Source organism: Agelaius phoeniceus, chromosome 2 (assembly GCF_051311805.1).
Source record: "Agelaius phoeniceus isolate bAgePho1 chromosome 2, bAgePho1.hap1, whole genome shotgun sequence".
Taxonomy (NCBI): Eukaryota; Metazoa; Chordata; class Aves; order Passeriformes; family Icteridae; genus Agelaius; species Agelaius phoeniceus.
Genome location: NC_135266.1, coordinates 29,370,869 through 29,387,559, shown reverse-complemented (window position 1 = coordinate 29,387,559; position 16,691 = coordinate 29,370,869). Strand labels below are relative to the sequence as shown.

Below are 16,691 nucleotides of genomic sequence, written 5' to 3'. Positions count from 1 at the left end.
AAGAAAGGAAGCACCTTCCATGAGGCATGCTTTTTGCTCTGTCTGCTGTCACATTCCCATGTGTGAAGACATATTATCTATCTAGTAGTCCCAACTGTAACACCTGCTGCCACCCAGACAGTATCAAGGGGACTAACAGCATTAAATTGCTCTCTCTTCATTTCTGCAGTTGTGAGGTATATTCATATGCCTAATTATTGAGCTATAAGCACAAAACATTCCTCTGCAGAAGGATACTTTTTCCATGAAAATATTAGGAACTTAGCTATTCTGACTCTAAAAGTGTGTAGCATTAAGGCTAGACATGAGAACATATCTTCCTTTGTCTCCTGTAAATCTTATTTTTTGCTACAAAGACACAATTTGGTATCAGAGCTCATTGTGCAAGTGCCTTTTTTTTTTTTTTTACTTCTCAATTTTAAAATGCATCATAAGGAATCACTTAAAAGGGCTGATATAACAGGTAGATATGTCACAGGTGGACCAGCATAACTGCAGGGAAACTCAGAAATGCCAAGGGAAAAGCAGTAGGATGCATCAAAGTAAATAAACTCAACTGATATACCAATAAGTGGCAGAGGTAGCTGCTTCTGCTAACCCTGAATTTAACAATAGCACATCCCTACCAAAGTGAAGAATGGAAAACATGGCTGCAAACCATCTTCAGGAGCATACCATTTTGGGACTGAGAACTATCACGTTGCTGAGCTGAAAGAGCTCTGAGCCACTATAACACCAAGAGTCCAGACAGACAGGCTTACACCCTATCTGTCAGTGCTGAGTGCTGTACATGTAGAAACATATGTGGTCATTCCAGAATTACTTGGAGTGATTCAGTCAGCAAGTGAAATATCCAGGTGTCAAATAAAGACTGTCAAATCATAAGCATGCAGGTGGGATCTCAGTCAGGTGGAGACCCCTGTAACCAAGTCATAAGGCTGCTGAAAGAGTCTGTGAAGTCAATAACAAGGGTAAATTAGCAGTCTCAGATCCTATTCTAGTTAAAAGCAGCCAGTTCTAGCCTGATTAGATATGCAATGTCACAACAGCCAGTGTGATGACACAGAATGCAAATCAGAGTAAAAAAATCTGTAAAAGTCCAATCCTTATTTCAGTTTTCTGATTCTTATATGCTGCTTATTGTAGCACTTAACATGTAAAAACCTCATCATTTTGTGTCCTTATTTTTTTAATAGCATATACAATAACGATGACATTGCTAGCAATAATATTTATTACATTTCAGATTATGGGAATCTTATTTGGCTATTGTCAGCATTATATCCAAGAAATTCAAACCTCCTGATTGCCTTGGGGACATTTTTTACCTTCATCCTTACAACTGAGTGCTACATTTTTACAGCGCTTGAGAAATCTCAGGCTTTTTAAGTGGAGTTTCCTCTGTGCTTTGCATTTTATTTTTTCCAACTCCTCTTTTGAATATGGTAATGGTCAGGTAGATGATAATGAAGATTTGGCTAGAACATGATGTTGCTCAGAAAAAGATCATTAATGGGACATGCTGGGCAAGTTACAGACAACTAAGCAAAGTTTTTCACATAAGGTCGTACATCAACATGCAGAGTTCATTAATGAAATTTTGAAATTCATTTTAATTTTGTTTAACTTCTCTTAGTGTCACCCCAGATGAGATCCATGTGATCAACACATCCTCCTTTCTTCCACTCTCCTTATTCATTGTCATGACAATTGCAACACCATTTTCTCATTCTTACTGGATTAGAGGGAAAACAGTTTGATTCAGATTTGTCTGGGTGAAGGGAACAACAAGACAGAGATGTGTTTTGCACAGGGCCATGACTTCTCAGGTAGATCTGCCGTTTCTAATAGCTTTTGTCACCAGGATATGAAACCCAAAGTTTTGGTGTGGTTTCTGTAAAGATTCTGAGTATTCCACTTCATATTTCCTCCTTCTCCCCCACAGTTTCACGGTTTCAGAGTGATAAGAACATCATAACCATGTAGGTGATCCTATAGGTAGAGGCACAGAGATTTCATATCACATTGAGAGGTTTAAATATCAAGATGGAAGCCTTGAAGTGGATAAATGTGGCAATTTGCTTCGTTAAGCAGATATTCTGTCATGTTTTCCCTCATGTGGAGCTTTTTCAGGTCGTACAGCTTAATTTCTAGGTCTGAGTTGCAGTAATGCAGTCTGGAGGTCACTAATGCAGGGATAACTGTACGGTGTGATTACTGTGCCAATTGCCACATAGCTGTGACTCCAAAAGAAAGGACTGGCTATTTGGACACAGGGTAGCATCAAGGAATCAAAAGGGATCTGAGAGCTATAGGCTCTTTTCCCATCATATTTGTGTACCAGCTTGAAGAATCGGTTGATTTAAAGACAAATAGTTTCGTTAAACTTGTTTATTTACTATATTTATATGGAACACCTACAATTATTATGATAGAATATTAAACCATATTTGTCCTTTTTCTAATTTCATTGTTTGTACATTTCTTAAATTTTGTCTGCAATTTATTTTTACTTTTCTATTTTAGCAGGTATATGTTCTCATTTTTATTATGTATGCCTTACATGGAAACCCATTTCAGGATGAAAAAGTTGTCTTTCTTTGTTTTCCTGTTTGAAAATATGATGCCTGAAACCATAAACTTTACTGAGAAGTTTCAATCAGTTATATTATTAATATATTTTAAAGATCCTGATGCCATTACAATGATTGGATTGCATTTCAAAGTCAACAACATCCTTTCTCACTTCATTTTCAAGAAGTTAAGCACGTTAAGATTTGTAAAACCTGTTCTGGACATTTACAGTTGTAAGACACCAAATGACTGAAGGAGACAATAATCTTTCATATGATCTAAGATCCTGTAGCTCTTTATTTCTGATGGGTGCAGAGAAGAGGGGAATTTATTAATTAATTGTCAGAATGCAGTGAGGGTTAGTCTAACTTGTAGAGTCCCATTCAGTGCAGCTGGGAGTCTTGATCAGGATGTTTTTACTCATTACTCTGGGCCTTCATCAGCTGATGAAACTAATTTTTTTTCATCAGCTGATTAAGATTCAAGATAATGATTCAAAACATGCCAGAAGTAATTCCCTCCAGGACTGGAGAGAGGATGTTAAGTTGCTTGCACGTGTATTTAGAAGAAACCACAAGAAGCATAGACTCCCCAGTTTCATTTTAACTGGAGAAAAAAGTGAGAGCTTTACACTCACCTAAGAAATAAAAAACAGTCCCCAAACTAGAGGACAGAGAAGACTATCATATTTCAAGCAGAGTAGGAGAGGAAACAAGACAGGTAAAGAAACAATAGCAAAATGCAGTCAAGGGAAGAATTATTGTATGCGGATCAACAAAGTTAGGGAAATATAAATTCCAAATATTTTGGGCTTATTACTAAAGCAGGAAATACTCTTCAGAATGCTCTTGATCTTTTCTTTCTCTGCCTTGCAGTAAATGTATGTAACCTACAATCATAGAGTTTTTTACTACAACTTTTTTTACTTCCTCTGAATGTTGCTAAGCATTGACTTTGACAGAGGAGGTTTTCCATTCAGTTTGAAAACCTTTGCTGTCAGTATACACAAATTCCACTATATGTTTTCTTTTGGGAAACATTAGAAAGATTTAGTTTCGATATTTTTTTTAACAGGCAATTTGAAAGGGGGGTTTTATTTGTTTGTTTTCTGACAGAGTTGTTTTTAAGCTGAACAGCAGGCGGGAAGGGAGATAGGAAAGGACAAGCAGGACTTGTACTGGGGTTGTAGTCTGGCCAACAGTTCAGTGCTCAGTTACAGTTAATGGGGTGAAAAGCTGTGATAAGGCATGTGATCAGAATAGTTAATGTACTGTTCCTTCAGATAGCTGAATTCAGGGCTTCCTAAATGTGGTTTATTATTACAGAAGTTGAAAAAGGAGTAGTCTCAGAATAGGAGCCAAGTTTTTCTAACGTATCCACAGAAATGCCAGCATTACTTTAGCAAGTGATTCATAATATCTATAATACAAAATCTTGTATTTTGTATGTTGCATTTTATATAGTAACTGGCAAATTATAGTATAGCATAAGCTGAAAGTTAATGATTTGTACTGCGTATTGCGGCTGTGATCCCAGTGTCTTTAAACCACAAGGACTGGAAGTATGTAGCAATTTTAAATGCAAGCCTCTGTTACCAGAAAAGAGGCTGAACTCTTACATGTATGATTCTCTGTTACCAGAAAAGAGGCTCAACTCTTACATGTATCACTTCTCCCTGCAGAATGCAGCTGATCTTCATGTTTCTAAAATAATCTTGCTGGAACACTTTTTTACAATTGCATGCAAGGTTTTGGAAAAAGGCAAAGTGCTGCAGAGCTGAAAACATTTATTTTTTACTTGTCTCCCTATGGATATATCTTTCCTGTAACAATTTCTAAACTGTCAGCTTCTCCAGGCACTATCAGTAGGCATATTAGAAAGCAGGAACTACTACTACTGTGCAATTTACAATGTGCAATTGAAGCAGAGCAATTGTCATACAATGTATAAAGACTAATAAACATTTTCAAAGAGGGTCTTAATTGCTGCATGATTTACTATAGGAGAATACCTTCTCTTTTGTGTTTGGAAGTATTTTGCTGCAGGAGAAACCTTTTTAGCCAGGATTTTATAGGCCAGTCTTGCTTTGGTAGCATGCATTTACTAGCTGTATAATTGGTGGCACAGTTCTTCTATCATAAACATTGTTATCAGTTAATTAAACTTGAAATGGAGCTTTGTTCCACAACATGTTTTGTCAGATTGTTTTCCTTATTTATTTATCATCATAAAATTTTATTTTATGACTGGCAGCTTCTCAGCCCTCCAATAATAATATAAATCAAAACAAGATTTTAGTCTTCATGCAATTTCCTTTCGGTCTCAAAATATGAAACCAGATGTTTTGGGCATGCTAAAGATGCTTTTCATCTTTTTTTAGATTCTTTCAATGCAGTCAAAGTAAATGCATTTTTAAAACCAACTTATGAAAGTTAAATTTCCTTTGTTCGCCTGGGTGTAGTCTGGTTTGCATTGATGCAGCAGCAATGAGAGACCTTCCAGATAACACACAGAATGCCATTGAAGAATTACACATGTGTGTTTCAAACCTCAGACAGTGCAGGAACTGTATTAATAGCAGATCAGTAGATTTATATTATAGTTTAAAACATTATGAACTCATTTTCTTTTTCCTTTCCTTTCTTTCCTTTTCTTTTTTTCTTTTTTTTTTCTTCTTTTTTTTCTTTTTTATTTTCAAGGGCTTAGGAAACTTTTAAAGGAAGGTTGGACTACAGGACATCTCTATGTGCATCCTGCAGTCTGTATACAGTAAGTGCTAACCTACAGTATTTGTTCACATATCTAGCAGCTTTATTTCTAAGTTGAAACAGATTTTTTCATGATGCCCTAACGAATTGTCATCAGTATTTCCTTTAAGCAGTGAATCCTTTTTCAGTAGACATTAGATCTGGGCCTAAGGCTATTACTAAAGGACCTAAACATTCCCAGGTGGGCTCCTCTTCAATAATAACAGAAGCCTTGAAGGGATTTACTGATACTGAAAAGAATAAGAAGTAATAAACAGGAACTGGAGCAAAGTGGGACAGTTGTTATGAACATTTGCATGCCAGTCGTCAGAACTCTCCATCCTATCAGAATAATTCTGGCTTCTTATGCCTGAAAGCAAACAGAAAGGCTTTGGCAGGCTTGTGCACAGTGGTGTGTCCTGGGGTGGTTTGGGGCTTTTTGTCTGCCTTACAAACAGAAGGACTTCTCTGAATCAGCCTGCACCTCTCAAATCAGTGCAAGGGAGCAGACATTTCCCATTAACCCTGCTCTGGTCTCAGACATTAGGCAAATCATAAGTTTTATAGGTGAGACCTATTCTTGACCCTACAAAATTGGAAGTGAAACTGGGTGCTGCACAAATTACAGAAGAGATGCACATTTGCTTTCTTGTGGCATCTGTTAATTCTCTGAGCCTGGTTTATTCAGAAAAAATAAGTTGAGCAGTAGGTGTGTAACTGCAAAAGAGTAGGAATATGGAGTATGAAAACTGAAATTAAGATGAATATTATCACTCCAGCTGGTCACTTTATTTACTTGTTCAGATTTTCTGTTTTCATTTTTGGTGGACTTTAATTCATTTTGCTTGCTTTTTGAAATCAAATGTGTACCTCAAAAAGACGTATGAAACTTACTGCAAATTAAATTTAGGGCAGAAATTTGCCACAAAAATTAGGTGTTTTTACTGTTGTGGAAGAGTATCTGACTCCTTACTTCAGTCTTATTCCTATCTGTACTTTTGAATGGTAAAAGTCTAGAGTAAAAGAGAATGAGTTTCCAAACAAGACACAACCAGAGGAGACAAAAAACAATAGGCAAGTGTTGGGGGTGGAGAAAATTTGGTCAGGGGGGAGACTGTCTGGAAGAAATATTTTTCTTTGAGTTGGAAGAAATGGGAGGGGGGAATGGAAGGAACAGATAATTATCATAGTTTTAAGTGTTCTGTTCTTCAAGATAGGAGATAAAATGTCTCAGTGACTAAAGCAAAAGTGCAGAAATGTAACTTGCTGGTAGTGACTTAATTAACAGGAATAAAATAAAGTGGAAAAGAAGGTAAATGTGGATGGACAGGTAGTTTTCTAAGAGCTTTGATTTTCAGTGCCTTTATATAAAGAAGGACATGCAAATGAAACACTGCTTAGTGACTCTCACTTCTTTTGTGCAAAGCTATACTAACATCATCTTCTCCCCACTAAGAGTCAACTGAGTTGTTATTTATTTAGGGAAATGCTTGTGAGGAAGAAAATGGGAAGAGGCATAACTGAGAGAGTTTAAGTAAAACATCTTTATGAATGCAGGCTTGGATGATTTCATAACAAGAATACTGTACAGGCAGTAGGTACTTACTGGCTTCTGGCATTTATCTTGAAGGAATGTGTCCGTAGAAATGGCTGGAAATAATAAAAACACTTCATTACTGTGATCTGTATGAAGCTTCTGCTATTTAAGCATGAACTCCAGGACAGTACCAGTTCATCTACCTTTAGAACAGCTAGAAATACTTCCATATTTATTTTGTTGTTTCCTTCAATAAAATAACTGCCTTAGGTATCATGATATTGTAAATGATGAGTAGGCAGCTTCACTGGCCATTAAACTTCAGATCTTTTATCCATATTTCCTCATTCCATTTCTTTGTCATCCCATACAGGTTCCACTATTGCAAAGAAGCTACAAACATGCAGACAAATTGCAGATATGAAAAATTCCTCTTTACCCACGTTAATATGGAAGGATATTTATATATATAGGATAACTTCTATGTGCTCTACTTATAACCTTTTTTAAAACTATTAAGCAAGAAGCAAAAAATGTTGCTTGCATCTTTTTGCATGAGTTTGCTTGCAACTTTTTGTATACATCACCAAGCTGTAAGGCTTTCCTTGTAGGAGTGGTTACCTCCTGATTCATTGGCAAGGTGGTTTCTACCACCCCTTATCCTGTCCCCCAAATTCACTGCAACACCCCATGCAACACTGCTTTATTTAGGCTAGTAAATGGCACCATATTCTGATCCTGTGTTGTGGTATGCAGACTAATCCAGTGCAACTTTGTTGTTGGTCACTGGTGTAAAGAAATAGGGAAGATGTGTATGGGTTAGAGCCATTGAATGCCTGCAAAACCTCAGAAAGTGTATACTTAGTTTGTGAAATGTTCCAATAAAGTCTTGCTGAATACACACTGCTGAGATTTGACATTAACCACCTTCATTTATCATAATAAACACACAAATTTTCCACTTGAAGTATCAAATCTTATTTTTTAATAAGAAACAACTATGTTTATCAGAGCTTTCTGAATTCACTGCTCAGATATCAGACTAGATTCATAATGTTTTGATATTGTCCAGAAGATGTATGTTTTCTTTCTCTAGTCTGTTTCTTTCCCACTTTGCAAGAGTCAAATAAGCCTTAACAAATACCTCCTGTCATGTGGTGGTAGGTCAGATACCTGTGTTATATAAATCTTTATGCTGAGAGTTTATGACATTTTAAACTTAGAGCTTCATTCAACTTGATGGCTTTGGCAGCAGCCAATTATAACATTAAACAGTTCACAGAACTTAACCTAAGACCTAAAATTATATAATTTTTGTAATGACTGATTTGCACCTCTCCCAGTTCATTTCAAGCAATTCAGTTCAAAAGCCTTACCCTCCCTTTTAATTTGAAACTCCAATGTCTCTCTTTATTTTTCTACTGTATCTACTTATTAAAAATTACCAATTAAAAAAAATAAAAAACCATGGGACTTGCAGGAACTACATGAATGGCCATGTGCATGCTAGTGGAACAAAAAGAATGGAAAATTGTTGCTGTTGCTCAAGAGGCCAAAGAATGAAAAGCATTTTTGACTGTATTATATTATTTAAAACTATGATAAGAGAGTTATTGCAATTGTGCAGTCTCAGCATGATAACAGTGAAATTTCAGAAGATAAAAGATGGAGTTTGATGCTCTGTACAGCTCCATAGTGAAACCCTGAACACTAGATGTTGCCTAGGTTTATCCACAAGATAAAATATCCTTATTTTCCTCTGTCTTTCTGGAGACTCAGTGGCTCTACAAGGATGTGATAAGCAAGAAGTCAAGATATACAAAGCAAAGGTTTGCAAGTCATTCAGAGTTGACCATGCCCTGAAGTGCCCCTGACAAATGTAAATGGGAGAGGAAGTTCTGGGTGGGAATGTAAATAAAAGAAACACATTTTCTGAAACCACAGGAACACTAAAACAGAAAAGAAAGGATTTTTTTTTTTTACAATTTTAAGGTAAAACAGGTAGGAAAGGCCAAGCCACAAAGGAAATGGGGACAGGTCAAGACATACAGTTGCTTGAAATTTGGAGCAGCAGCAAAAGATGAAGAGAGAAAAAAATATACACTACAAATTAGAAAATGAAGCTGCCAGAAAAGTCTTCTGTTTACCACTATAGGTATACCTAACCCTCTCTTCTGAAACTTAAAATCACCTCTCCCTTTCTAAACAGTCATCAGATTCTGCCATAACAGACAGAGCTAATTCCAGTAACCAGATTTTAAAACCAGTTTTATCCTAAACAGTTTATATGTCAATATATAGCTTTGCTATAAAATAACTTGAATGGAAAAGAAGATAGAGAGGTAGCTTGTTAGCAGGATAGAAGGAGTTGTAATGCTTTGCATTGAAGGTATCAGCTTGATAGCACTTGTTTGTCAAATATGCTTCAATAGGATTTGAAACCTAGTTTGAACACCTGCAGCACACAGTTTGACAGTTCTTGGTTAAAATACATTGCATCTTGTTTAAAATAATGCAGTGTCTCAAGTACCTGGGAGTCATACTGAGGAGAAAGAAGCCCCCCTTGTTAAATATTTACCACTTGAGTCCTGAATATCTGCAATTAGCTAAGAATGGTGATGTCAGTGGACACTTCCCAAGGTTAGCTGCCTCAGTATTTGTACAGATCTAATCTGAGGTCTTTTCTTGAGAAGAGGAACACATCCAAACTCAACAAATTGTCATTGACAAATGACCGTAGCAGTCTAAGGATAAAAGAAGGGCAAGTATTCAATAAAGAAAGAGAACATGAACATGAGCATTAACAGAATAAACCTGACCTATTTAGTGTGCTTAACCCTCCGCAATTTTTCAAACTTGGATTATTTATTAGCAAGTGAAACTCAAGATTTTTGGGTAGTTCTCACAATTTAGACAACAAAAAGCTGAAATTGAACTGCATGAAGGTTTTTTAGTTATTTGTGGGTTAAGTTGGTGTTTTTTGCCTCTGAAATGGTGATGAAGGCTCTGTGCAGCATTAGGATCTGATGCTTTATGGGTGACATGCTGCTCTGTGTTAAAAGGCTCAATTAGTGAGTCAAATCAGTCATATCAGTTTTGACAAACCTACACTTTATTGTGGAAGGGACAATGCCAAACTGCCCCAGCCTTACAGGCCCTATTGCATCAAACAGATAGTCAGGACACATGACCTTGAGGAGAAAAAGCCTGGGGTTTTCATCACTGCCTGATGGCAAGAGGCTCAGAGTAGGTACAAGGGGCACCTTAGGAGAAGCTGATCTCTGGAGGACTCACCTGCTCATCTGGAAGGAAGGGGCTGCCAAACAGCCATGGCCGTGAGGTGTTAAACAAGGCGGGGCAGCACGGGGCAAAGTGACAATGGTGCTAGTCCTCACAAAAACTAACCTGGAAGCCTAACAATGAGATTCAGTTTTTCAATGACTTCTAGCCAGAGTCCTTCATTGCAGCAGAAAGCTAGATGAAGAAATCTAGCTGATTAAAATTAGCTGACATAACCGTGCAGCTCATCCGCTGAGGTCAGTGTATGAACTACCATGTTTGTTTTTCAGCAGAACAAAATTAGAGTGCTGCTTTTGATGCCCGTTCACTGGTAAACAAGATATAGGCAAACAAGACAAATGAGAAGTCCAGGTGTTGTATGGGGTGTAGGTGTGTTTTGGATAGTTCTAGAGTACAAATTTCCTGCAGTTACCAAACCTGCTAGGGAACATACAAAGAGAGGCTTCTTCCATTTGGAGGCAGACAAATGGAGGCTGTTGCCTGCTTCTGTAATTTACAGAACTGTTCAAAATACTCCTAATGGAACAGTTTTGTGATTTTGGCAATCATTCAATATTCAATATAGACTTTTTTTTTCCTTTAATGCCAATCTTTTTTCTTTTCTTTTGTTTTTTTTTTAAGGTTAAACATAGTTATAAAATGTTAATGTATTTACCCTATTAAGGTAATCTGTTTAAATCTGCTCTCTAGAATTGAACAAAAATAAGGTGAAAAAAAAGGCAAAAAGTATAAAAAGGGGACAATTTGTTCACTTCATTTTTTGTGAAAAACATTTTTTGCCAGACTCCTTTGAAACTGCACTGGACACTAGTCAAACAAATGCTCATACACTTCATATTATTCTTCTTATTAGTCTTCATATTATTAAATGCATATAAATCTATCAAAGAAAAGATTCTTGTAAATCATTAATTTTGATCAAATTTTCAACCATTTCATTAACAGTATTTTCCTATACCATGCATGAAAAGCCTGTATCTCAGAATGTCACACAGAATTTTTTATTTGTAATAAGTGTTTGTAATAGAAATGTACAAATTTTTAAATGTTAAAAGGGGTGATGAATTCATTAAGGACTGCACCAAACTGCCCATTGACTCTATTTACAGAACACTAAGTCTATAGAACCCTGTATCTGTGGGATGAAATGCTGCAAAGAAGGCAGATTTAATTGTCTTTTTTTTTTAGTGTTGACTGTTTACTTTCTGTTCACTGAAGCTCAGAGTAGTTAGCAGTCTATGTAAATATGCATTTATTCCAAAGCTCATATTTAATACAGTTAAAAAAAACCCCAATCTGCATCTGCAGTATATTCAGTAGAAAGTAGTGCTATTGAACAGTAGCATGGTAAATAATGATATTCAAGAATTTTTTTCCCCAGCTATCAATTTTTAAGAAAAGAGAAAGGAAATCCATATATTGTGCTAGTGACAAAACAATATGCAGTCATTTCAGGGGGGAGGGTCTCTTTATTAGAAAGAAACATACTTTAATTAGAAGAAATATGTTAATTTCAATAGCATATTCTTCATATCTCTGCCCCTAAAAATCTTTGCACACACCTACATTCTTTTTATGGACAGTACAAAGGAGGATAATAGATGCCTATAAAAGTAACTAGTGAAATTCTGCATTAGGATAATCTGTCACCCATTTCCATTTTTTCTGAAGAAAGCAAGCATAATCAAAAGCCTAAATGACAAAGAGTTGACAGTAAGATTCTGTAGTAAATGATTCCAGAGTCGCTGGCCTGCGGAGATGCTGAAGAAGTCCCCAGCAGACCTGATTAATTCCAGTTTCTCCAGCTGCCAGGGGAGCAGAGGCTAAGCAGTTTCACAGAGAGGAGCCTATTACCACTACTAGGCTGAAATAGATCTAATCAACTCACAGCCGCTCAAAAGAAAACTTTACAGGTTTAGCTCACTAAGGCAGCGCTTTAAAATGATGACTACAAAGGATCATGGGAGTCTGAAAGCATTTAGTCTTTATTGCAGCTCAAGGAAATTTTCTGCTGTGGTTAGGCCATGCTAATTTACTGAACATGACAATGCCTCCCAGATTGTATGACATCATTTCAATAATGGCTCTCGTCCTCTTAGTTAAATATTTCTACTACTACTTTTTAAATTCTGAATACTTCATTTATTGGAATACCATCTATCTTAGGATTAATTAGGTTTATCCTTCCAAATCTGTGGGCTAACCTGCTTTATCATTCAGTTTGAATGATGATGCTGCATAACTTGTCGTGGCACTGTCAGAAAAATTGTATTTATATTAATTTATTTTTATTATTTTCATAGAATGAACCTCTAGAAGTATTCTGTGCTTCAACTGTAAATTTTATATCAGTTGTGCACTGCTTCAAACAGTGCACAAGCATCACAGTTAATGATTTGAGTTATTTTAAGAAAAAAATTTCAACAGCTGGAGTATTACTTATTTTGACTGACAACAATTACACATTCAAAACAAAAAGCCTTCAAAACTTTTATTTCTTTTTTTCATTTTTTTGTTTGTTGCTGAGGGTTTTTTTAAAGACCTCCAGTCCCCAGGGAGAATGTTAAACAATGAAATACAGATGTAAATTTTTAGATTAAGAAAATAATTCCATCAACTCTTTCTCAGTATTCAATTGAAAAACCTTCCTTAACAGAAAAGATCTGTTTTTTTAAAAACAATCAATGTTTAGAAACTCCAAGCATAAGTAGTTGTGTGATACAATGCTCCAAAGATATAATGCAATACGGGCACAGTTTGCAAGGCAGCTCTTTAATGACAGCTAGTACATAATTATTTGATCAGTCTACCAAGCAATTTAAGGAAGAAGCACACAGCAGAATGGCATTTGGAAAAAGTAAGTTACTTGTACCCTGATGGGGAAGAGGGAGCAGTGAAAAAGCAGCAGTGAATCATGCTGTGGAGCCTGGCTTCCAGGGCTGGGAGCCCAGAGGTGGCTGGAAGCTGCCACAGGCCTAAGGACAGCCCAGCTCACTCTGCCCCTCCCGGGTTTGCAGCTGCCCCGTGCTTGGCTGCTTTTGTGAAAGGAGCTGCACATTTGCAATTCGTGGCACAGTGGAAAAGTGCTGTGTGTTGAGAACAGCACCGTTTGCATGCATTTTAGTGTGAGGTTAAAAGGCAATGGAGACTGAGCTTGTGTGTCCCAGGAACACAATGGCTGAGGTTTAACGTCCCACACTGGAAAAGGTCCCTGGGAAAAATGCTAGAGGCAGAACAAAAATTTTGGTCTGCAAAGATTTACAACACTTATTTCATACAAAAACATATCTGATGTATCTTTCAACCAGTATAAAAACCAACATTCTTCTATCTACTTCCAGGTCTTTTTTATTGCAAATATAGAACTTCTGAAAGTTAACTAGAGAAATAAAAAAGCAGTTTTCAATAACCAGTGATCCACTGCTCAATAGATATATGAGGAATTGAAAAAAAGGGAGATGGAAGGATTCATTCCATACAATTTCTTGTGCATCTTTTGAAACTATTTTAATAAATTACTAGAAAATGAGGATAGGATACTGGTTTAAGGAAGCAGTTTAAGTAATTTCTGGAATAGAAGGAAAAAAACTAAAGTTTCCCTTATCACTCATTCTTTATCCCATGACTTTTCTGTAAATTGGTGAGAAAAGTATGTTTTACTGGACATTCTGGACACTGAGTTGCAGAGGAAATGTGGGACAAGACAAGAATACATTTTTTCAGAGTCCAGAAAAGTTGAAATGAGAAATGTTGGAGCACTGTGAATACCAAAGGGTGAGCTATCTATCTGTAATTTGGAGAAAGCAAAGTAATTTAGCTAGGAGTGAGAACTGCAAGGCTTTCAATGTCCTCAGCTGAGTCGGTTGACCTGGGTCAGTGCACTGTAAAAGCTGGAATGAACAAGAACAAACAATACGAGACACAAGGCAGGAAGAGGCTTGGGATCTGCACTAAACAAGAATTTCCAGCATTCATGAATGAAAATAAACACAGTGAGATGAAAATATTACCCACCTGAACAGCCTGTCTGTTTTTGAAGTTGCTGAGACTGTGAGAGTGTTAAAACAGTGGGGATAAGAGTTAGTATGGATTATCCCTGTTCTACTTCAATCAAGAAACAGATAATAATTGAGAACATAACTATTGTTTTTGCACAGTATGAATCCTTGCTGATGGTTAATTTTTTTTCCTAATTTGTTAATTGATACAGGTCTTTGAGTTCTCTGAGAAGCAATTCCAGTTGAAGCTACACAGTCAAGAAAATGCTTTGAGAATTCATAGTTTTCTTTTGTTAGTGGCCTCTCAAAAGCACATATTGCTGAATTAGATTACTAACATAATATTTCTCCTGTCTGGGAAGGGCTATTCCTTCTCTGCTCACTGGAGAGCTGTAACTGAAGGGGATCAATACTCCTCATGCTGCTCATACATGCACAATCTCAAGTAAAGATTTGTGTGTTTTGGACCACAACACTACAAAGATTTCCATCTATTTCTAGCATTGCAGCTGTCATTCTCTTGCTCCCTGATTTTAAAGGTCTAAGTTGAAGTTCATTAGTGTCAACAGAAAGTTTCCCATTCATTTTAATGGCCTTTGATCAGGCCTCAGAGAGAATAATCACCAAAGGACTTGGTGCTGGCTTAGAGAAAATGTGGGCAGGGGATGTTGCCACAAGAGAGCTGCCTGTTTGAGAACACTTGATGTCATCTCCTTTTCCACTAAAGCACGTGAACTACAATGAGGAGAAGAAAATATTAAAAAACTTTCAATTTGCTACTGCTCAAGTTGATAACTGGTCAAAGTGCTGGAAAGGCAGCAGGTCCCCAGGATGGTTCCCTGCAGGGGAGGCTGCCAGGGTGGGACCTCTCAGCCAGGAACCATCCCACCTTAGTCATGCCAGCTCAGATCTGAAGCTGACCTTGGAGGACAAACTTCAAGAAGAAGGATGCCCACAGAGTGTGTGGTGGGCTAGGAAGCACTGTGCCCGTTCTTGATACTCTCTGCAGAGCGACACCTTGTTTATTATGCGTGTTGTGATGTTGCTAATGTGTATCCAGTGTCTCCAATCAATGTCATACATAGCACAATCGCTTGTGAAGCAATAGAGCTGTCAACAGAGGAAGTGGTAATGGACCACAATGGGAATTTCAATGCACAACAGGATCCATTACTGGAATGGTAATGGCCAGGATGAAGGTGGAACAACAAATGTCAAACACAAATAGATGTGTGCACGTGTGTGTGTGCGTACACATTTATATTTACATAACACTCATATAACACTTTTGTGTTCATAATATGTTTATACACATATACATACACACATATATAGATTCTCAAAATACTCTCTGCCTTGTTTATAAGGTGCATGTTAGTTTACCTTGGCCAGTGAATTTTATTCTATGGGTTTTGTTTTTTTTTTCCCTGAGAATGTTATGATATCATCTGTGAATATGTAAATGATCTGTTATAAGCTGTGAAGATTTTGATGGGCTTTTAAGGGATTGGTCTGGATGTATGAGAACAGGGGAAATGCTGAAGGAGGGAAATGTAGGACATGAGCATTATGAAAATAAAAAGTAAAACATGGCAAAGAAATTCTTACACAAAATATGTTCTAAATGGAATGTGGATGACCAATTCAAAAGTTCTGTTTCCTAGCATATGTAAGATATATTAGAAAATGTCTTGCTTCTCTTTTCTTTTAGTGCCCCTTATGGACACTTCCAACTGAGAATAATACAATAATGTATCTACCATCCATCTGTCAAGGTTCTTATACTGGCACCTAAGATTGTTGAATCAGAATACTAATACATAATAGAAAATTATTCTTTTCCCACAGAATCACTCAAAACACCACAAAATGAAGTTTTCTGTCACCCTTGCAAATCCTATTTGATTTTATCTTTGTTTGTATCTTCTCTGTAAGGTAGATTTTTGTATACTGATTTCACACTATTTAATACATACATTAAACATTTTTTCAAGCTGCTATTACGAACACATTCTTTTGGTACTAATTGCACATGATAAACACATTAGATGAGATAACACTATATAGCCTTGTTATCTTACATTTCATTTTGACACCACTCACAGCACAATAAGCAGGGAAGTGTTAAGTTTAAGACATTCAGAAAATCCAGGTGCTGCACAAAGTGTTACCAGACAATGCAAAGGTTGTCCTTTTCCATGTAAGGCTCCAGAGCTGAACCTGAGAACATGGGAAGGGATTTCTGTACGAGCATTACATCTCCATACAGGTTCTGCAGTCTTTCAAGAGGCTGTAAAATAAAGCCAAAACAGATACCAGAAGCAAATCTTGGACCTGTTTTAAAAGGCACTCTCCGCTGGTTAATGCTGTCTCACCAATGAAGCTCAGGCTAATATACCAATTTGTGTCATTACAGATCATAAGCAATTTTCACAAGACTGTGGGTGTTAATTCCTTTCTCCTGGTTAAGATCCTCCTTGAGCAATTATAGAATGCCTGCTTAACTTCCCCTGCAGCTTCAGCTCTCTAATGTGC

At 36.9% G+C, this 16,691-nt stretch overlaps 1 protein-coding gene across 2 annotated transcripts in view; it reads left to right on the top strand.

Moving 5' to 3' along the window:
• The window catches only part of LOC129117638 (uncharacterized), a 375,689-nt gene that overhangs the window by 201,341 nt on the left and 157,657 nt on the right, over positions 1-16,691 (top strand). The window contains exons 12-13 of one of the 2 annotated variants that reach the window (XR_013180864.1): positions 5,274-5,343; positions 14,369-16,154. Coding sequence is in view for 1 of the 2 variants with exons in the window: in XM_077173394.1 (XP_077029509.1) it covers positions 5,274-5,343 (70 nt within the window). In the remaining variant the exon portion in view is untranslated. Of the gene's footprint in view, positions 1-5,273; positions 5,344-14,368; positions 16,155-16,691 lie in introns of those variants that run through there. The other variant, XM_077173394.1, reaches the window with a different exon arrangement.